General features: G+C 50.2%; 2 protein-coding genes across 2 annotated transcripts in view; one reads left to right on the plus strand and one right to left on the minus strand.

Annotated features, from left to right (window-relative positions):
- Positions 1-6,061: 6,061 nt before the first annotated feature.
- On the plus strand, positions 6,062-7,093 carry LOC148453335 (centriolar and ciliogenesis-associated protein HYLS1-like). Its single transcript, XM_088462261.1, has one exon. It carries the CDS (start codon positions 6,073-6,075, stop codon positions 6,955-6,957), a length of 885 nt encoding a protein of 294 aa, XP_088318387.1. The 5' UTR covers positions 6,062-6,072; the 3' UTR covers positions 6,958-7,093.
- A 17-nt stretch (positions 7,094-7,110) lies between these two features.
- The window catches only part of LOC148453336 (phosphatidylserine decarboxylase proenzyme, mitochondrial-like), a 485,622-nt gene continuing 471,053 nt past the window's right edge, over positions 7,111-21,679 (minus strand). Inside the window, exon 8 of the mRNA XM_088462260.1 lies at positions 7,111-7,428. Within this exon, the coding sequence (XP_088318386.1) occupies positions 7,204-7,428 (225 nt within the window). The 3' untranslated portion in view covers positions 7,111-7,203. The remainder of the gene's footprint in view (positions 7,429-21,679) is intronic.

Genomic DNA, 21,679 nt, shown 5'->3' on the forward strand with positions numbered 1-21,679 from the left:
GATATGGTAATGACCCTAGCCTGGCAGTAGGGATGGATATGGTAATTACCCTATAGCCTGGCAGTAGGGATGGATATGGTAATTACCCTAGCCTGGCAGTAGGGATGGATATGGTAATTACCCTATAGCCTGGCAGTAGGGATGGATATGGTAATTACCCTATAGCCTGGCAATGGGGATGGATATGGTAATTACCCTATAGCCTGGCAGTAGGGAGGGATATGGTAATTACCCTATAGCCTGGCAGTAGGGAGGGATATGGTAATTACCCTATAGCCGGGCAGTGGGGATGGATATGGTAATGACCCTATAGCCTGGCAGTAGGGATGGATATGGTAATGACCCTAGCCTGGCAGTAGGGATGGATATGGTAATTACCCTATAGCCTGGCAGTAGGGATGGATATGGTAATTACCCTAGCCTGGCAGTAGGGATGGATATGGTAATTACCCTATAGCCTGGCAGTAGGGATGGATATGGTAATTACCCTATAGCCTGGCAGTGGGGATGGATATGGTAATTACCCTATAGCCTGGCAGTAGGGAGGGATATGGTAATTACCCTATAGCCTGGCAGTAGGGAGGGATATGGTAATTACCCTATAGCCTGGCAGTAGGGAGGGATATGGTAATTACCCTATAGCCGGGCAGTGGGGATGGATATGGTAATGACCCTATAGCCTGGCAGTAGGGATGGATATGGTAATGACCCTAGCCTGGCAGTAGGGATGGATATGGTAATTACCCTATAGCCTGGCAGTAGGGATGGATATGGTAATTACCCTAGCCTGGCAGTAGGGATGGATATGGTAATTACCCTATAGCCTGGCAGTAGGGATGGATATGGTAATTACCCTATAGCCTGGCAGTGGGGATGGATATGGTAATTACCCTATAGCCTGGCAGTAGGGAGGGATATGGTAATTACCCTATAGCCTGGCAGTAGGGAGGGATATGGTAATTACCCTATAGCCTGGCAGTAGGGAGGGATATGGTAATTACCCTATAGCCTGGCAGTAGGGAGGGATATGGTAATTACCCTATAGCCGGGCAGTGGGGATGGATATGGTAATGACCCTATAGCCTGGCAGTAGGGATGGATATGGTAATGACCCTAGCCTGGCAGTAGGGATGGATATGGTAATTACCCTAGCCTGGCAGTAGGGATGGATATGGTAATTACCCTATAGCCTGGCAGTAGGGATGGATATGGTAATTACCCTATAGCCTGGCAGTGGGGATGGATATGGTAATTACCCTATAGCCTGGCAGTGGGGATGGATATGGTAATTACCCTATAGCCTGGCAGTAGGGAGGGATATGGTAATTACCCTATAGCCTGGCAGTAGGGAGGGATATGGTAATTACCCTATAGCCGGGCAGTGGGGATGGATATGGTAATGACCCTATAGCCTGGCAGTAGGGATGGATATGGTAATGACCCTAGCCTGGCAGTAGGGATGGATATGGTAATGACCCTATAGCCTGGCAGTAGGGATGGATATGGTAATGACCCTAGCCTGGCAGTAGGGATGGATATGGTAATTACCCTATAGCCTGGCAGTAGGGATGGATATGGTAATTACCCTATAGCCTGGCAGTGGGGATGGATATGGTAATTACCCTATAGCCTGGCAGTAGGGATGGATATGGTAATTACCCTATAGCCTGGCAGTAGGGATGGATATGGTAATTACCCTATAGCCTGGCAGTAGGGATGGATATGGTAATTACCCTAGCCTGGCAGTAGGGATGGATATGGTAATTACCCTATAGCCTGGCAGTAGGGATGGATATGGTAATTACCCTATAGCCTGGCAGTGGGGAGGGATATGGTAATTACCCTATAGCCTGGCAGTAGGGAGGGATATGGTAATTACCCTATAGCCTGGCAGTAGGGAGGGATATGGTAATGACCCTATAGCCTGGCAGTAGGGAGGGATATGGTAATTACCCTATAGCCGGGCAGTGGGGATGGATATGGTAATGACCCTATAGCCTGGCAGTAGGGATGGATATGGTAATGACCCTAGCCTGGCAGTAGGGATGGATATGGTAATTACCCTATAGCCTGGCAGTAGGGATGGATATGGTAATTACCCTAGCCTGGCAGTAGGGATGGATATGGTAATTACCCTATAGCCTGGCAGTAGGGATGGATATGGTAATTACCCTATAGCCTGGCAGTGGGGATGGATATGGTAATTACCCTATAGCCTGGCAGTGGGGATGGATATGGTAATGACCCTATAGCCTGGCAGTGGGGAAGGATATGGTAATGACCCTAGCCTGGCAGTAGGGATGGATATGGTAATTACCCTATAGCCTGGCAGTAGGGATGGATATGGTAATTACCCTAGCCTGGCAGTAGGGATGGATATGGTAATTACCCTATAGCCTGGCAGTAGGGATGGATATGGTAATTACCCTATAGCCTGGCAGTGGGGATGGATATGGTAATTACCCTATAGCCTGGCAGTAGGGAGGGATATGGTAATTACCCTATAGCCTGGCAGTAGGGAGGGATATGGTAATTACCCTATAGCCGGGCAGTGGGGATGGATATGGTAATGACCCTATAGCCTGGCAGTAGGGATGGATATGGTAATGACCCTAGCCTGGCAGTAGGGATGGATATGGTAATTACCCTATAGCCTGGCAGTAGGGATGGATATGGTAATTACCCTAGCCTGGCAGTAGGGATGGATATGGTAATTACCCTATAGCCTGGCAGTAGGGATGGATATGGTAATTACCCTATAGCCTGGCAGTAGGGATGGATATGGTAATTACCCTATAGCCTGGCAGTGGGGATGGATATGGTAATTACCCTATAGCCTGGCAGTGGGGATGGATATGGTAATGACCCTATAGCCTGGCAGTGGGGAAGGATATGGTAATTACCCTATAGCCTGGCAGTAGGGATGGATATGGTAATTACCCTAGCCTGGCAGTAGGGATGGATATGGTAATTACCCTAGCCTGGCAGTAGGGATGGATATGGTAATTACCCTATAGCCTGGCAGTAGGGAGGGATATGGTAATTACCCTATAGCCTGGCAGTAGGGAGGGATATGGTAATTACCCTATAGCCTGGCAGTAGGGAGGGATATGGTAATTACCCTATAGCCTGGCAGTGGGGGGTTAGGTGGTGACTGAAGAAGACTTTCCTATGTAATGCGGGCTAGGGAGACTCCTGTGTGTCTGTATATGATACCAAGCAAAGGTGTAAAAGACAAGTTGTTTGTGTGTAAGAAGCTTCTATGTTGTGTAAGAGCTTAGAAGGTGGAAGACTCAGAAAGCCCAAACTGGTTTAATCATAGACGTGTGAAGAGACGAATGTAATAGGAATTAGCATTATATTTACCTTTTCAGAAACAGTATATACTAACTCAGTCTGTGCTGAGGAAACCAAATGTTTTTGGGTGGTATCAAGAAAATTGAAGACGTATTTATTTATGTTTTGTGAGATAGCCTGATTGGCTAGAAGGAACACAGGGTGGATTTGCCCCCCTGTGATGTTGTAAGAATGACTCAAAAAGAGGGACTGTGAGCCCTGTATGTGTATAACCTTGTAACTTCTTTGAGGAGAAGAACTGATGACTCTTTGGGGAATAATTCTGTACGCTGATTATTCCCCTTCATTCGGAAGGTTGAGTCTTCTTTAAGACTTGGAGCAATAAACACCTTTGCCTATTCAATTGCGTCTCAATCCTGCGACCATCAGAATTGCGCCAAACGCTATTCCGTTCTCCGGCTGTTCTGGGTAAGAGCTCCGTGTCTCCAAGTTCAAGCCCTCTGCCAAGCTACCGTGACCTGGTCCATTGCGAGGGATCAAGAGGAATCAGCCGTCACCAATCAGGGGGTGTGGCCGCAGCTAGTCAAACGCAGAAGCGGTTCCAGATGCCGAGGCAGGAGCCTGAGGGTAACTTAAAAAGCGGTTCCAAACACCGATGGTAGAGTTTGGTGGTGGCAGCATCGTTACACGCCCACGGCACAGTAGGCGGAGTCAGTGACAGGCAGTCACTGACGGTGATTGGGATTCCGAAAGCGCTAACCCGTGACCAGGGCCGGCTTGGCGTCCGGTCACAGACGTTATCGTTCAATCGTTGAAAAAATTTATAGCGATGAACGATTATCGTTAATGCACGTTCCCATTTGTAGTTCATTCTAACTGACCAACTGAACGATTTTCATTAAGGGAAGTTAAAAAAATCATTTGTAGTTCAAAAACATCTTTCATTACACTTTAAAAAAGCTGACAGAAAAAAATCGTTCATAAAATCGTTGGTAACAAAATCATTGTGTGTGTATGCAGCTTCAGAAATCACATGTACATAAGTATTCACGGCCTTTGCCATGAAGCTCAAAACTGAACTCGGGTGCATCCTGTTTCCACTGATCATCCTTGAGATGTTCCTACAGCTCAATTGGAGTCCACCTGTGGTAAATTCAGTTGATTGGACATGATTTTGAAAGGCATACACCTGTCTATATAAGGTCCCACACTTGACAGTGCATGTTATAGCACAAACCAAGCATGAAGTCCAAGGAATTGTCTGTAGACCTCCGAGACAGGATTGTCTCGAGGCACAAATCTGGGGAAGGGTACAGAAATATATCTGCTGCTATTGAAGGTCCCAATGAGCACAGTGGCCTCCATCATCCATAAATGGAAGAAGTTCGGAACCACCTGGACTCTTCCTAGAGTTGACCGGCCATCTAATCTGAGAGATCGGGGGAGAAGGGCCCTAGTCAGGGATGTGAGGGCCCTAGTCAGGGATGTGACCAGGAACCCGAGGGTCACTCTGTCAGAGCTACAGCATTCCTCTGTGGAGAGAGGAGAACCTTCCAGAAGGACAACCATCTCTGCAGCAATCCACCAATCAGGCCTGTACAGTAGAGTGGCCTGACGTAAGCCACTCCTTAGTAAAAAGCACATGGCAGCCCACCTGGAGTTTGCCAAAATGCACCTGAATGACACTCAGACCATGAGAAACAAAATTCTCTGGTCTGATGAGACAAAGATTAAACTCTTTGGCGTGAATGGCAGGCGTTATGTTTGGAGGAAACCAGGCACCGCTCATCACCAGGCCAATTCCATCCCTACAGTGAAGCATGGTGGTGGCAGCACATGCTGTGGGGATGTTTGTCAGCGGCAGGAACTAGGAGACTAGTCAGGATAGAGGGAAAGATGAATGCAGCAATGTACAGAGACATACTGGATGAAAACCTGCTCCAGAGCGCTCTTCACCTCAGACTGGGACGACTGTTCATCTTTCAGCAGGACAACGACCCTAAGCACACAGCCAAGATATCACAGGAGTGGCTTCAGGACAACTCTGTGAGTGTCCATGAGTGGCCCAGCCAGAGCCCAGACTTGAATCTGATTGAAAAGCTCTGGAGAGATCTGAGAATGGCTGTGCACCGACGCTTCCCATCCAACCTGATGGAGCTTGTGAGGTGCTGCAAAGAGGAATGGGCGAAACTGCCCAAAGATAAGTGTGCCAAGCTTGTGGCATCATATTCAAAAAGACTTGAGGTTGTAATTGCTGCCAAAGGTGCATCAACAAAGTATTGAGAAAAGGCTGTGACACTTCTGTACATGTGATTTCTTAGTTTGTTTTTTTTAAATTTGCAAAAATCTCAAAAAAAACTTTTTATACGTTGTCATTATGGGGTATTGTGTGTAGAATTTTGAGGACAAAAATGAATTTATTCCATTTTGGAATAAGGCTGTAACATAACAATGTAGAAAAAGTCAAGCGTTGTGAATACTTTCCCGGATCCACTGTATATCCTGCAGTAATATACCCTATCTAGTCCCCGTTATTATCTATATTTTTCCTGGTCATTATTATGCCTGTATGATATTTTGCAATACTGTACACTTTCTACCCCTCCCAAGTAACTATTGGTTCTGTACGATATACAGTAACTATTGTCCTGCATTGTTCTGTACTGTAAGTCACTGGTTTCTTGTACTGTGTAAGGTGCCACGGAACCCTTGTGGCCCCATATAAATAAAGGATAATACTAATCCCTTGTCCTTTGCAGAGCAGACTGGTGGTGTATGCGAGTCAGCCAGAAGTATTTCCCTGGGAACATGTACGAATCCAGCTCTCCTGAGCCTCTGTCCTCTTACAGCTCTGCAGCAGAATGTACTCCTACTAACGTGTCTGTCTCGGAGGAAGATCTCCGCAATGAGCTGTCTCTGTTGGGATATCCCTCTGTTCCGCGCAAGAGGTTTCTACAATTTAAGAAAGACCTAGAATACCTGATGCGAAGTCAGAGGCCATCAGATTTATCACCAAGATCTTCAGGAGGCAGAGCTGAGGCTGAAAAGGAGAACAGCCCAGTTAGTCCAGCATGGCCTACCACCTCCTCAGCATCTGATCAGGCTCCAGGGCGGCGAGGTGGCCCTGACTCCTACAGTACACACACAGTCTGTGTGGGGGGTCCCAGCCTGGGGAAACACAGGGCACCAGCACTGACTCGCAAAGTTCTACGCAGGAAAAGTGACGGGCAGGTTGAGGTGTGCGATGAGTCCTTGCTTTCTAGTCAATCCCAGACTGGAGACGAAGACACGACCGTCTCTTCTGGAATTACCCAGCCAGAGTCAGTTGGGGAGCAATTAACAGACTGCGCCAAATCCTTTATCCGCCTTCCACCATATTCCTTACTTGACCAGTACAGGCATCGCTCAGACCCGGTGGGCAGATATCAAGGGTATAAGCAAAGCTGGGATGCGCTACATGGAGCTCAGGAGCGGAGTATTAAGGAGCTTCGCTGGGAAGTCCGAGAGAGGATGATGTCAGCGCCACCCCTTTCTCTTCCCCGACTGCTCCCAACACCAAATCCCTATGTCATCCCTACAGAGAAGAAGAGGTATGGGTTACGTTGGGCTATCAGGCAAGACCTAGTGAATGGGAACATACCCCGGGGAAGCTACTCATAGAGACGTCAGCCTGCTGCGGCGCCCTGTCGGGTCGGCCTGCTGCGGCGCCCTGTCGGGTCGGCCTGCTGCGGCGCCCTGTCGGGGAATGTTTTCAGTTTGTGTTTGAATAATAAATAAAGTCACATTTTATTAAGAAGTCTTTTTATTCTGTAGACAATAATGAGAGTAATAAAGGAGACTGGTGTCCTGCACCTATAACGAGATTCTGGGAAGGAAATTCATCCATATTCGTTCACCCTTCTGCAGTCACAGTGTTCCCAGGGCCTCTCCCATATAGATTCGTGACCCTTCTCTAACATGGAACTTGAAATGACGAGGGCCCTCAAAGACCAACACAATGGTGGAGCCAAAGTTGAACTCTCCCAAAGGAGCTCCCTTTGGAAATAGAAGCCCAGATGCTCCATACTGATCCACATAATCGTAGTCATGGTATCTTCCCTTCACATGACGAGAGCGATTGGTCCTCAGGTCCTGCACAGATAATGAGGAGACATTAACCATACAAATGCTGCTTCTCTGTGTCCTAGTCCCCATAACAAGAGGAACAAAAGATATACAGTGAATATCATGGGATACAAGCTGTATAACCACTGCTGCACAGGCAGTCCCTGAGCCCAAAGGTTTGGTGACGCTGTAGGCAGTGGGGAGGACATGACGGTATAATTGGGGGAAGAGGTTACAGTCTACGGGGGAGGAGCAGAAATATGGGAGAGCTGGTGACCTAGGAGCATAGAGTGGAGGGTTAGGATGAGAGCTTACACTATATACAGGAGGGGCAGACATACGGGAGAGCCGAGGAGCATAGAGAGGTGGGTTAGGATGAGAGCTTACACTCTATAGGGGAGGAGCATAGAGTGGAGGGATTTCTATACAGGAGGGGCAGACATATGGGAGAGCAGGTGCCCGAGGAGTATGGAGTGGAGGGATAGGATGAGAGCTTACACTCTATAGGTGAGGAGCATAGAGAGGTGGGTTAGGATGAGACCTCACACTATAGAGGAGGAGCAGTGAGTGAGGAGCATAGAGAGGTGGGTTAGGATGAGAACTTACACTAGGTGAGGAGCATAGAGAGGTGGGTTAGGATGAGAGCTTACACTATAGAGGAGCAGTGAGTGAGGACCATAGAGAGGTGGGTTAGGATCAGAGCTTACACTATAGGGGAGGAGCATAGAGAGGTGGGTTAGGATAAGAGCTTACACTCTATAGGGGAGGAGCAGTGAGTGAGGAGCATAGTAAGGTGGGTGAGGATGAGAACTTACACTCTATAGGAGAGGGGCAGTGAGTGAAGAGCATAGAGAGGGTGGATTAGGATGAGAGGTTACACTCTATAGGGGGGAGGAGCATAGAGAGGTGGGTTAGGATGAGAGCTTACACTATAGAGGAGGAGCAGTGAGTGAGGAGCATAGAGAGTTGGGTTAGGATGAGAGCTTACACTATAGGGGAGGAGCAGTGAGTGAGGAACATAGAGAGGTGGGTTAGGATGAGAGCTTACACTATAGGGGAGGGGCAGTGAGTGAGGAGCATAGAGGTGGGTTAGGATGAGAGCTTACACTATAGGGGAGGAGCATAGAGAGGTGGGTTAGGATGAGAGCTTACACTCTAGGGGAGGAGCATAGGGAGGTGGGTTAGGATGAGAGCTTACACTAGGTGAGGAGCATAGAGAGGTGGGTTAGGATGAGAGCTTACACTATAGAGGAGGAGCAGTGAGTGAGGAGCATAGAGTGGTGGGTTAGGATGAGAGCTTACACTATAGGGGAGGAGCATAGAGAGGTGGGTTAGGATGAGAGCTTACACTATAGGGGAGGAGCAGTGAGTGAGGACCATAGAGACGTGGGTTAGGATCAGAGCTTACACTATAGAGGAGCAGTGAGTGAGGACCATAGAGAGGTGGGTTAGGATCAGAGCTTACACTCTATAGGTGAGGAGCATAGAGAGGTGGGTTAGGATGAGAGCTTACACTATAGAGGAGGAGCAGTGAGTGAGGAGCATAGAGTGGTGGGTTAGGATGAGAGCTTACACTATAGGGGAGGAGCATAGAGAGGTGGGTTAGGATGAGAGCTTACACTATAGGGGAGGAGCAGTGAGTGAGGACCATAGAGACGTGGGTTAGGATCAGAGCTTACACTATAGAGGAGCAGTGAGTGAGGACCATAGAGAGGTGGGTTAGGATCAGAGCTTACACTCTATAGGTGAGGAGCATAGAGAGGTGGGTTAGGATGAGAGCTTACCCTATAGGGGAGGAGCAGTGAGTGAGGAGCATAGAGAGTTGGGTTAGGATGAGAGCTTACACTATAGGGGAGGAGCAGTGAGTGAGGAGCATAGAGAGTTGGGTTAGGATGAGAGCTTACACTATAGGGGAGGAGCAGTGAGTGAGGAGCATAGAGAGTTGGGTTAGGATGAGAGCTTACACTCTATAGGGGAGGAGCAGTGAGTGAGGAGCATAGAGGTGGGTTAGGATGAGAGCTTACACTTTAGGGGAGGAGCATAGAGAGGTGGGTTAGGATGAGAGCTTACACTATAGGGGAGGAGCATAGAGAGGTGGGTTAGGATGAGAGCTTACACTAGGTGAGGAGCATAGAGAGGTGGGTTAGTATGAGAGCTTACAGTATAGAGGAGCAGTGAGTGAGGAGCATAGAGTGGTGGGTTAGGATGAGAGCTTACACTATAGGGGAGGAGCATAGAGAGGTGGGTTAGGATGAGAGCTTACACTATAGGGGAGGAGCAGTGAGTGAGGACCATAGAGAGGTGGGTTAGGATGAGAGCTTCCACTATAGGAGAGGAGCAGTGAGTCAGGAGCATAGAGAGGTGGGTTAGGATGAGAGCTTACACTATAGTGAGGGGCATAGAGAGGTGGGTTAGGATGAGATCTTACACTATAGGGAGGGGCAGTGAGTGAGGAGCATAGAGAGGTGGGTTAGGATGAGATCTTACACTATAGGGAGGGGCAGTGAGTGAGGAGCATAGAGAGGTGGGTTAGGATGAGATCTTACACTATAGAGGAGGAGCAGTGAGTGAGGAGCATAGAGTGGTGGGTTAGGATGAGAGCTTACACTATAGGGGAGGAGTAGTGAGTGAGGACCATAGAGACGTGGGTTAGGATCAGAGCTTACACTATAGAGGAGCAGTGAGTGAGGACCATAGAGAGGTGGGTTAGGATCAGAGCTTACACTCTATAGGTGAGGAGCATAGAGAGGTGGGTTAGGATGAGAGCTTACCCTATAGGGGAGGAGCAGTGAGTGAGGAGCATAGAGAGTTGGGTTAGGATGAGAGCTTACACTATAGGGGAGGAGCAGTGAGTGAGGAGCATAGAGAGTTGGGTTAGGATGAGAGCTTACACTATAGGGGAGGAGCAGTGAGTGAGGAGCATAGAGAGTTGGGTTAGGATGAGAGCTTACACTATAGGGGAGGAGCAGTGAGTGAGGAGCATAGAGGTGGGTTAGGATGAGAGCTTACACTTTAGGGGAGGAGCATAGAGAGGTGGGTTAGGATGAGAGCTTACACTATAGGGGAGGAGCATAGAGAGGTGGGTTAGGATGAGAGCTTACACTAGGTGAGGAGCATAGAGAGGTGGGTTAGTATGAGAGCTTACAGTATAGAGGAGCAGTGAGTGAGGAGCATAGAGTGGTGGGTTAGGATGAGAGCTTACACTATAGGGGAGGAGCATAGAGAGGTGGGTTAGGATGAGAGCTTACACTATAGGGGAGGAGCAGTGAGTGAGGACCATAGAGAGGTGGGTTAGGATGAGAGCTTCCACTATAGGAGAGGAGCAGTGAGTCAGGAGCATAGAGAGGTGGGTTAGGATGAGAGCTTACACTATAGTGAGGGGCATAGAGAGGTGGGTTAGGATGAGATCTTACACTATAGGGAGGGGCAGTGAGTGAGGAGCATAGAGAGGTGGGTTAGGATGAGATCTTACACTATAGAGGAGGAGCAGTGAGTGAGGAGCATAGAGTGGTGGGTTAGGATGAGAGCTTACACTATAGGGGAGGAGTAGTGAGTGAGGACCATAGAGAGGTGGGTTAGGATCAGAGCTTACACTATAGAGGAGCAGTGAGTGAGGAGCATAGAGAGGTGGGTTAGGATGAGAGCTTACACTCTATAGGGGAGGAGCAGTGAGTGAGGAGCATAGTAAGGTGGGTGAGGATGAGAACTTACACTCTATAGGGGAGGAGCAGTGAGTGAGGACCATAGAGAGGTGGGTTAGGATCAGAGCTTACACTATAGAGGAGCAGTGAGTGAGGACCATAGAGAGGTGGGTTAGGATGAGAGCTTACACTAGGTGAGGAGCATAGAGAGGTGGGTTAGGATGAGAGCTTACACTCTATAGGGGAGGAGCATAGAGAGCTGGGTTAGGATGAGAGCTTACACTCTACAGGGGAGGAGCATAGAGAGGTGGGTTAGGATGAGAGCTTACACTATAGTGGAGGAGCAGTGAGTGAGGACCATAGAGAGGTGGGTTAGGATGAGAGCTTACACTATAGGGGAGGAGCAGTGAGTCAGGATGAGATCTTACACTATAGGGAGGGGCAGTGAGTGAGGAGCATAGAGAGGTGGGTTAGGATGAGAGCTTACACTACAGGGGAGGAGCAGTGAGTGAGGACCATAGAGAGGTGGGTTAGGATGAGAGCTTACACTATAGGAGAGGAGCAGAAAGTCAGGATGAGATCTTACACTATAGGGAGAGGCAGTGAGTGAGGAGCATAGAGAGGTGGGTTAGGATGAGAGCTTACACTATAGGGGAGGGGCAGTGAGTGAGGAGCATAGAGGTGGGTTAGGATGAGAGCTTACACTCTATAGGGGAGGAGCATAGAGAGGTGGGTTAGGATGAGAGCTTACACTCTATAGGGGAGGAGCATAGAGAGGTGGGTTAGGATGAGAGCTTACACTAGGTGAGGAGCATAGAGAGGTGGGTTAGGATGAGAGCTTACACTATGGGAGAGGAGCAGTGAGTGAGGAGCATAGAGACGTGGGTTAGGATGAGAGCTTACACTAGGTGAGGAGCATAGAGAGGTGGGTTAGTATGAGAGCTTACACTAGGTGAGGCGCATAGAGAGGTGGGTTAGGATGAGAGCTTACACTAGGTGAGCAGCATAGAGAGGTGGGTTAGGATGAGAGCTTACACTTTATAGGGGAGGAACATAGAGAGGGGGGTTAGGATGAGAGCTTACACTATAGGGGAGGAGCATAGAGAGGTGGGTTAGGATGAGAGCTTACACTAGGTGAGGAGCATAGAGAGGTGGGTTAGGATGAGAGCTTACACTATAGGAGAGGAGCAGTGAGTGAGGAGCATAGAGAGGTGGATTAGGATGAGAGCTTATACTATAGGGGAGGAGCAGTGAGTGAGGACCATAGAGAGGTGGGTTAGGATGAGAGCTTACACTATAGGGGAGGGGCAGTGAGTGAGGAGCATAGAGGTGGGTTAGGATGAGAGCTTACACTCTATAGGGGAGGAGCATAGAGAGGTGGGTTAGGATGAGAGCTTACACTCTATAGGGGAGGAGCATAGAGAGGTGGGTTAGGATGAGAGCTTACACTAGGTGAGCATAGAGAGGTGGGTTAGGATGAGAGCTTACACTATGGGAGAGGAGCAGTGAGTGAGGAGCATAGAGAGGTGGGTTAGGATGAGAGCTTACACTAGGTGAGGAGCATAGAGAGGTGGGTTAGTATGAGAGCTTATACTAGGTGAGGAGCATAGAGAGGTGGGTTAGGATGAGAGCTTACACTAGGTGAGCAGCATAGAGAGGTGGGTTAGGATGAGAGCTTACACTTTATAGGGGAGGAACATAGAGAGGGGGGTTAGGATGAGAGCTTACACTATAGGGGAGGAGCATAGAGAGGTGGGTTAGGATGAGAGCTTACACTAGGTGAGCATAGAGAGGTGGGTTAGGATGAGAGCTTACACTAGGTGAGGAGCATAGAGAGGTGGGTTAGGATGAGAGCTTACACTAGGTGAGGAGCATAGAGAGGTGGGTTAGGATGAGAGCTTACACTATAGGAGAGGAGCAGTGAGTGAGGAGCATAGAGAGGTGGATTAGGATGAGAGCTTATACTATAGGGGAGGAGCAGTGAGTGAGGACCATAGAGAGGTGGGTTAGGATGAGAGCTTACACTATAGGTGAGGAGCAGTGAGTGAGGAACATAGAGAGGTGGGTTAGGATGAGAGCTTACACTATAGGAGAGGAGCATAGAGAGGTGGATTAGGATGAGAACTTACACTCTATAGGGGAGGTGCAGACAGGAGCATACAGCAGTGGGTTAATATAAAAGCTTTGTTAGGAATTTCCACTATTCCGCTAAGGGTTAACGGAGAAGACAAGAAAATTGAGTTAATTTATACCTGTCTTGCAGAGTATTGTGCTGTAGAGAGCAAGTCATTACTCACTCTAATGTTTTAACGTTTTTTGCTACTCAGCAAGAATAAAAACGTTAAAATATTCAATAAGAATTTACTTTAACGCCATCTTAGTATGGTGATATATGAAGAAAATCCTTTATTAGCACAAAAAACTGCAGGGACAAAAGGAAATCCCATCAGTCCCTGCAGGATCCTGAAACTCGTGATGGCTAGAAGATTCATACCCCTTTTACACCAGAGCAAAAACCTGGGTTTTTGCTGGGTCTACCCAGGTCGCAGCTCAGTGTAAAAGGGTCCCTGAAAAATAACCCAGGTCAAGTGACTCAGCAATCCAACCCAGGTAGCTACCAGGGTTGGACCCAGGATGGACCAGAGAAATGGCGCAGTGTAAACGGTGCAACCCGGGTTATCTGACCTGGGTCATGCCTAAAACGAGCTGATTGCTGGTTGTGGGGCATTCACCTCCCACTTTTTATGATCTCACAGGTTTAGCAGGGCAGACATGTGTTCATTGTGAACAGGGCTGACCTGGGAGTAACCCAGATCGAAGGTGCAGTGTAAATGGGTTTAACCTGGGTCTGACCAGGGTTGGAACCATGTCCAAAAACCCAGGTGGGACCTGGGTTTTAGGTGGAAAAGAGGTATGTGGGAGTGGAAAGGCTCAGTATGTTATAGATAGACCTGGTGCAGGAGAGCAGGACAGAGGGGAGAGATGTGAATGAGATTGGCAGGGTGCTGGAGCAGTGGGAGTGGAAAGGCTCAGTATGTTACAGATAGACCTGGTGCAGGAGAGCAGGACAGAGGAGAGAGATGTGAATGAGATTGGCAGGGTGCTGGAGCAGTGGGAGTGGAAAGGCTCAGTATGTTACAGATAGACCTGGTGCAGGAGAGCAGGACAGAGGAGAGGGGAGAGATGTGAATGAGATTGGCAGGGTGCTGGAGCAGTGGGAGTGGAAAGGCTCAGTATGTTACAGATAGACCTGGTGCAGGAGAGCAGGACAGAGTAGAGGGGAGAGATGTGAGTGAGATTGGCAGGGTGCTGGAGCAGTGGGTGGAAAGGCTCAGTATGTTACAGATAGACCTGGTGCAGGAGAGCAGGACAGAGTAGAGAGATGTGAATGAGATTGGCAGGGTGCTGGAGCAGGTGGAGTGGAAAGGCTCAGTATGTTACAGATAGACCTGGTGCAGGAGAGCAGGACAGAGGGGAGAGATGTGAATGAGATTGGCAGGGTGCTGGAGCAGTGGGAGTGGAAAGGCTCAGTATGTTACAGATAGACCTGGTGCAGGAGACCAGGACAGGGGAGAGATGTGAATGAGATTGGCAGGGTGCTGGAGCAGTGGGAGTGGAATGGCTCAGTATGTTACAGATAGACCTGGTGCAGGACAGAGGGGAGAGATGTGAATGAGATTGGCAGGGTGCTGGAGCAGTGGGAGTGGAAAGGCTCAGTATGTTACAGACAGACCTGGTGCAGGACAGAGGGGAGAGATGTGAATGAGATTGGCAGGGTGCTGGAGCAGTGGGAGAGGAAAGGCTCAGTATGTTACAGATAGACCTGGTGCGGGAGAGCAGGATAGAGGGGAGAGATGTGAATGAGATTGGCAGGGAGCTGGAGCAGTGGAAGTGGAAAGGCTCAGTATGTTACAGATAGACCTGGTGCAGGAGAGCAGAACAGAGGGGAGAGATGTGAATGAGATTGGCAGGGTGCTGGAGCAGTTGGAGAGGAAAGGCTCAGTATGTTACAGATAGACCTGGTGCAGGAGAGCAGGACAGAGGGGAGAGATGTGAATGAGATTGGCAGGGTGCTGGAGCAGGTGGAGTGAAAAGGCTCAGTATGTTACAGATAGAACTGGTGCAGGAGAGCAGGACAGAGTAGAGGGGAGAGATGTGAATGAGATTGGCAGGGTGCTGGAGCAGGTGGAGTGGAAAGGCTCAGTATGTTACAGATAGACCTGGTGCAGGAGAGCAGGACAGAGGGGAGAGATGTGAATGAGATTGGCAGGGTGCTGGAGCAGTGGGAGTGGAAAGGCTCAGCATGTTACAGATAGACCTGGTGCAGGAGAGGAGGACAGAGGGGAGAGATGTGAATGAGATTGGCAGGGTGCTGGAGCAGGTGGAGTGGAAAGGCTCAGTATGTTACAGATAGACCTGGTGCAGGAGAGCAGGACAGAGGGGAGAGATGTGAATGAGATTGGCAGGGTGCTGGAGCAGTTGGAGGAAAGGCTCAGTATGTTACAGATAGACCTGGTGCAGGAGAGCAGGACAGAGGGGAGAGATGTGAATGAGATTGGCAGGGTGCTGGAGCAGTGGGAGTGGAAAGGCTCAGTATGTTACAGATAGACCTGGTGCAGGAGAGCAGGACAGAGGGGAGAGATGTGAATGAGATTGGCAGGGGGCTGGAGCAGTTGGAGGAAAGGCTCAGTATGTTACAGATAGACCTGGTGCAGGAGAGCAGGACAGAGGGGAGAGATGTGAATGAGATTGGCAAGGTGCTGGAGCAGTGGGAGAGGAAAGGCTCAGTATGTTACAGATAGACCTGGTGCAGGAGAGCAGGACAGAGTAGAGGGGAGAGATGTGAATGAGATTGGCAAGGAGCTGGAGCAGTGGGAGAGGAAAGGCTCAGTATGTTACAGATAGACCTGGTGCAGGAGTGCAGGACAGAGGGGAGAGATGTGAATGAGATTGGCAGGGTGCTGGAGCAGTGGAAGGAAAGTCTCAGTATGTTACAGATAGACCTGGTGCAGGAGAGCAGGACAGACGGGAGAGATGTGAATGAGATTGGCAGGGTGCTGGAGCAGTGGGAGAGGAAAGGCTCAGTATGTTACAGATAGACCTGGTGCAGGAGAGCAGGACAGACGGGAGAGAGGTGAATGAGATTGGCAGGGTGCTGGAGCAGGTGGAGTGGAAAGGCTCAGTATGTTACAGATAGACCTGGTGCAGGAGAGCAGGACAGAGCAGAGTGGAGAGATGTGAATGAGATTGGCAGGGTGCTGGAGCAGTGGGAGTGGAAAGGCTCAGTATGTTACAGATAGACTTGGTGCAGGAGAGCAGGACAGAGGGGAGAGATGTGAATGAGATTGGCAGGGTGCTGGAGCAGTGGGAGAGGAAAGGCTCAGTATGTTACAGATAGACCTGGTGCAAGAGAGCAGGACAGAGTAGAGGGGAGAGATGTGAATGAGATTGGCAGGGTGCTGGAGCAGTGGGAAGAAAGGCTCAGTATGTTACAGATAGACCTGGTGCAGGAGAGCAGGACAGAGGGGAGAGATGTGAATGAGATTGGCAGGGTGCTGGAGCAGTGGGAGAGGAAAGGCTCAGTATGTTACAGATAGACCTGGTGCAGGAGAGCAGGACAGAGGGGAGAGATGTGAATGAGATTGGCAGGGTGCTGGAGCAGTGGGAGAGGAAAGGCTCAGTATGTTACAGATAGACCTGGTGCAGGAGAGCAGGACAGAGGGGAGAGATGTGAATGAGATTGGCACGGTGCTGGAGCAGTGGGTGGAAAGGCTCAGTATGTTACAGATAGACCTGGTGCAGGAGAGCAGGACAGAGGGGAGAGATGTGAATGAGATTGGCAGGGTGCTGGAGCAGTGGGAGGAAAGGCTCAGTATGTTACAGATAGACCTGGTGCAGGAGAGCAGGACAGAGGGGAGAGATGTGAATGAGATTGGCAGGGTGCTGGAGCAGTGGAAGGAAAGTCTCAGTATGTTACAGATAGACCTGGTGCAGGAGAGCAGGACAGAGGGGAGAGATGTGAATGAGATTGGCAGGGTGCTGGAGCAGTGGGAGTGGAAAAGCTCAGCATGTTACAGATAGACCTGGTGCAGGAGAGCAGGACAGACGGGAGAGATGTGAATGAGATTGGCAGGGTGCTGGAGCAGGTGGAGTGGAAAGGCTCAGTATGTTACAGATAGACCTGGTGCAGGAGAGCAGGACAGAGGGGAGAGAGGTGAATGAGATTGGCAGGGTGCTGGAGCAGGTGGAGTGGAAAGGCTCAGTATGTTACAGATAGACTTGGTGCAGGAGAGCAGGACAGAGGGGAGAGATGTGAATGAGATTGGCAGGGTGCTGGAGCAGTGGGAGAGGAAAGGCTCAGTATGTTACAGATAGACCTGGTGCAGGAGAGCAGGACAGAGCAGAGGGGAGAGATGTGAATGAGATTGGCAGGGTGCTGGAGCAGTGGGAGAGGAAAGGCTCAGTATGTTACAGATAGACCTGGTGCAGGAGAGCAGGACAGAGTAGAGGGGAGAGATGTGAATGAGATTGGCAGGGTGCTGGAGCAGTGGGAGGAAAGGCTCAGTATGTTACAGATAGACCTGGTGCAGGAGAGCAGGACAGAGGGGAGAGATGTGAATGAGATTGGCAGGGTGCTGGAGCAGTGGGAGGAAAGGCTCAGTATGTTACAGATAGACCTGGTGCAGGAGAGAGTAGAGGGGAGAGATGTGAATGAGATTGGCAGGGTGCTGGAGCAGTGGGAGGAAAGGCTCAGTATGTTACAGATAGACCTGGTGCAGGAGAGCAGGACAGAGGGGAGAGATGTGAATGAGATTGGCAGGGTGCTGGAGCAGTGGGAGAGGAAAGGCTCAGTATGTTACAGATAGACCTGGTGCAGGAGAGCAGGACAGAGGGGAGAGATGTGAATGAGATTGGCAGGGGGCTGGAGCAGTTGGAGGAAAGGCTCAGTATGTTACAGATAGACCTGGTGCAGGAGAGCAGGACAGAGCAGAGGGGAGAGATGTGAATGAGATTGGCAGGGTGCTGGAGCAGTTGGAGGAAAGGCTCAGTATGTTACAGATAGACCTGGTGCAGGAGAGCAGGACAGAGGGGAGAGATGTGAATGAGATTGGCTGGGTGCTGGAGCAGTGGGAGAGGAAAGGCTCAGTATGTTGCAGATAGACCTGGTGCAAGAGAGCAGGACAGAGGGGAGAGATGTGAATGAGATTGGCAGAGTGCTGGAGCAGTTGCCGGAAAGGCTCAGTATGTTACAGATAGACCTGGTGCAGGACAGAGGGCAGAGATGTGAATGAGATTGGCAGGGTGCTGGAGCAGTGTGAGAGGAAAGGCTCAGTATGTTACAGATAGACCTGGTGCAGGAGAGCAGGACAGAGGGGAGAGATGTGAATGAGATTGGCAAGGTGCTGGAGCAGTGGGAGGAAAGGCTCAGTATGTTACAGATAGACCTGGTGCAGGAGAGCAGGACAGAGGGGAGAGATGTGAATGATATTAGCAGGGTGCTGGAGCAGTGGGAGAGGAAAGGCTCAGTATGTTACAGATAGACCTGGTGCAGGAGAGCAGGACAGAGCAGAGGGGAGAGATGTGAATGAGAGTGGCAGGGTGCTGGAGCAGTGGGAGGAAAGGCTCAGTATGTTATAGATAGACCTGGTGCAGGAGAGCAGGACAGAGGGGAGAGATGTGAATGAGATTGGCAGGGTGCTGGAGCAGTTGGAGTGGAAAGGCTCAGTATGTTACAGATAGACCTGGTGCAGGAGAGCAGGACAGAGGGGAGAGATGTGAATGAGATTGGCAGGGTGCTGGAGCAGTTGGAGTGGAAAGGCTCAGTATGTTACAGATAGACCTGGTGCAGGAGAGCAGGACAGAGGGGAGAGAGGTGAATGAGATTGGCAGGGTGCTGGAGCAGTGGGAGTGGAAAGGCTCAGTATGTTACAGATAGACCTGGTGCAGGAGAGCAGGACAGAGGGGAGAGATGTGAATGAGATTGGCAGGGTGCTGGAGCAGTGGGAGTGGAAAGGCTCAGTATGTTACAGATAGACCTGGTGCAGGAGAGCAGGACAGAGCAGAGGGGAGAGATGTGAATGAGATTGGCAGGGTGCTGGAGCAGTGGGAGTGGAAAGGCTCAGTATGTTACAGATAGACCTGGTGCAGGAGAGCAGGACAGAGCAGAGGGGAGAGATGTGAATGAGATTGGTAGGGTGCTAGAGCAGTGGGAGGAAAGGCTCAGTATGTTACAGATAGACCTGGTGCAGGAAAGCAGGACAGAGGGGAGAGATGTGAATGAGATTGGCAGGGTGCTGGAGCAGTGGGAGAGGAAAGGCTCAGTATCTTACAGATAGACCTGGTGCAGTAGTGCAGGACAGAGGGGAGAGATGTGAATGAGATTGGCAGGGTGCTGGAGCAGTGGAAGGAAAGTCTCAGTATGTTACAGATAGACCTGGTGCAGGAGAGCAGGACAGAGGGGAGAGATGTGAATGAGATTGGCAGGGTGCTGGAGCAGTGGGAGTGGAAAGGCTCAGTATGTTACAGAAAGACCTGGTGCAGGAGAGCAGGACAGACGGGAGAGATGTGAATGAGATTGGCAGGGTGCTGGAGCAGTGGGAGAGTTAAGGCTCAGTATGTTACAGATAGACCTGGTGCAGGAGAGCAGGACAGAGGGGAGAGATGTGAATGAGATTGGCAGGGTGCTGGAGCAGGTGGAGTGGAAAGGCTCAGTATGTTACAGATAGACCTGGTGCAGGAGAGCAGGACAGAGGGGAGAGATGTGAATCAGATTGGCAGGGTGCTGGAGCAGTGGGAGTGGAAAGGCTCAGTATGTTACAGATAGACCTGGTGCAGGAGAGCAGGACAGAGCAGAGGGGAGAGATGTGAATGAGATTGGCAGGGTGCTGGAGCAGTGGGAGAGGAAAGGCTCAGTATGTTACAGATAGACCTGGTGCAGGAGAGCAGGACAGAGTAGAGGAGAGAGATGTGAATGAGATTGGCAGGGTGCTGGAGCAGTGGGAGGAAAGGCTCAGTATGTTACAGATAGACCTGGTGCAGGAGAGCAGGACAGAGGGGAGAGATGTGAATGAGATTGGCAGGGTGCTGGAGCAGTGGGAGAGGAAAGGCTCAGTATGTTACAGATAGACCTGGTGCAGGAGAGCAGGACAGAGGGGAGAGATGTGAATGAGATTGGCAGGGTGCTGGAGCAGTGGGAGTGGAAAGGCTCAGTATGTTACAGATAGACCTGGTGCAGGAGAGCAGGACAGAGCAGAGGGGAGAGATGTGAATGAGATTGGCAGGGTGCTGGAGCAGTGGGAGAGGAAAGGCTCAGTATGTTACAGATAGACCTGGTGCAGGAGAGCAGGACAGAGCAGAGGGGAGAGATGTGAATGAGAGTGGCAGGGTGCTGGAGCAGTGGGAGGAAAGGCTCAGTATGTTATAGATAGACCTGGTGCAGGAGAGCAGGACAGAGGGGAGAGAAGTGAATGAGATTGGCAGGGTGCTGGAGCAGTGGGAGTGGAAAGGCTCAGTATGTTACAGATAGACCTGGTGCAGGAGAGCAGGACAGAGGGGAGAGATGTGAATGAGATTGGCAGGGAGCTGGAGCAGTTGGAGTGGAAAGGCTCAGTATGTTACAGATAGACCTGGTGCAGGAGAGCAGGACAGAGGGGAGAGATGTGAATGAGATTGGCAGGGTGCTGGAGCAGTGGGAGTGGAAAGGCTCAGTATGTTACAGATAGACCTGGTGCAGGAGAGCAGGACAGAGGGGAGAGATGTGAATGAGATTGGCAGGGTGCTGGAGCAGTGGGAGTGGAAAGGCTCGGTATGTTACAGATAGACCTGGTGCACGAGAGCAGGACAGTGCAGAGGGGAGAGATGTGAATGAGAGTGGCAGGGTGCTGGAGCAGTGGGAGTGGAAAGGCTCAGTATGTTACAGATAGACCTGGTGCAGGAGAGCAGGACAGAGCAGAGGGGAGAGATGTGAATGAGATTGGCAGGGTGCTGGAGCAGTGGGAGTGGAAAGGCTCAGTATCTTACAGATAGACCTGGTGCAGGAGAGCAGGACAGAGGGGAGAGATATGAATGAGATTGGCAGGGTGCTGGAGCAGTGGGAGAGGAAAGGCTCAGTATGTTACAGATAGACCTGGTGCATGAGAGCAGGACAGAGTGGAGAGATGTGAATGAGATTGGCAGGGTGCTGGAGCAGAGGGAGTGGAAAGGCTCAGTATGTTACAGATAGACCTGGTGCAGGAGAGCAGGACAGAGGGGAGAGATGTGAATGAGATTGGCACGGTGCTGGAGCAGTGGGAGAGGAAAGGCTCAGTATGTTACAGATAGACCTGGTGCAGGAGAGCAGGACAGAGCAGAGGGGAGAGATGTGAATGAGATTGGCAGCGTCCTGGAGCAGTTGGAGTGGAAAGGCTCAGTATGTTACAGATAGACCTGGTGCAGGAGAGCAGGACAGAGGGTAGAGATGTGAATGAGATTGGCAGGGTGCTGGAGCAGTGGGAGGAAAGGCTCAGTATGTTACAGATAGACCTGGTGCAGAAGAGTAGGACAGAGGGGAGAGATGTGAATGAGATTGGCAGGGTGCTGGAGCAGTGGGAGTGGAAAGGCTCAGTATGTTACAGATAGACCTGGTGCAGGAGAGCAGG

The sequence above is a fragment of the Taudactylus pleione genome, unplaced genomic scaffold (genome assembly GCF_031769625.1).
Source record: "Taudactylus pleione unplaced genomic scaffold, aTauple2 ptg001176l, whole genome shotgun sequence".
NCBI lineage: Eukaryota > Metazoa > Chordata > Amphibia > Anura > Myobatrachidae > Taudactylus > Taudactylus pleione.

Coding starts and splice junctions, on each gene's coding strand:
- LOC148453335 (XM_088462261.1), top strand. CDS start 6,073: ATGCGAGTCAGCCAGAAGTATTTCCCTGGGAACATGTACGAATCCAGC.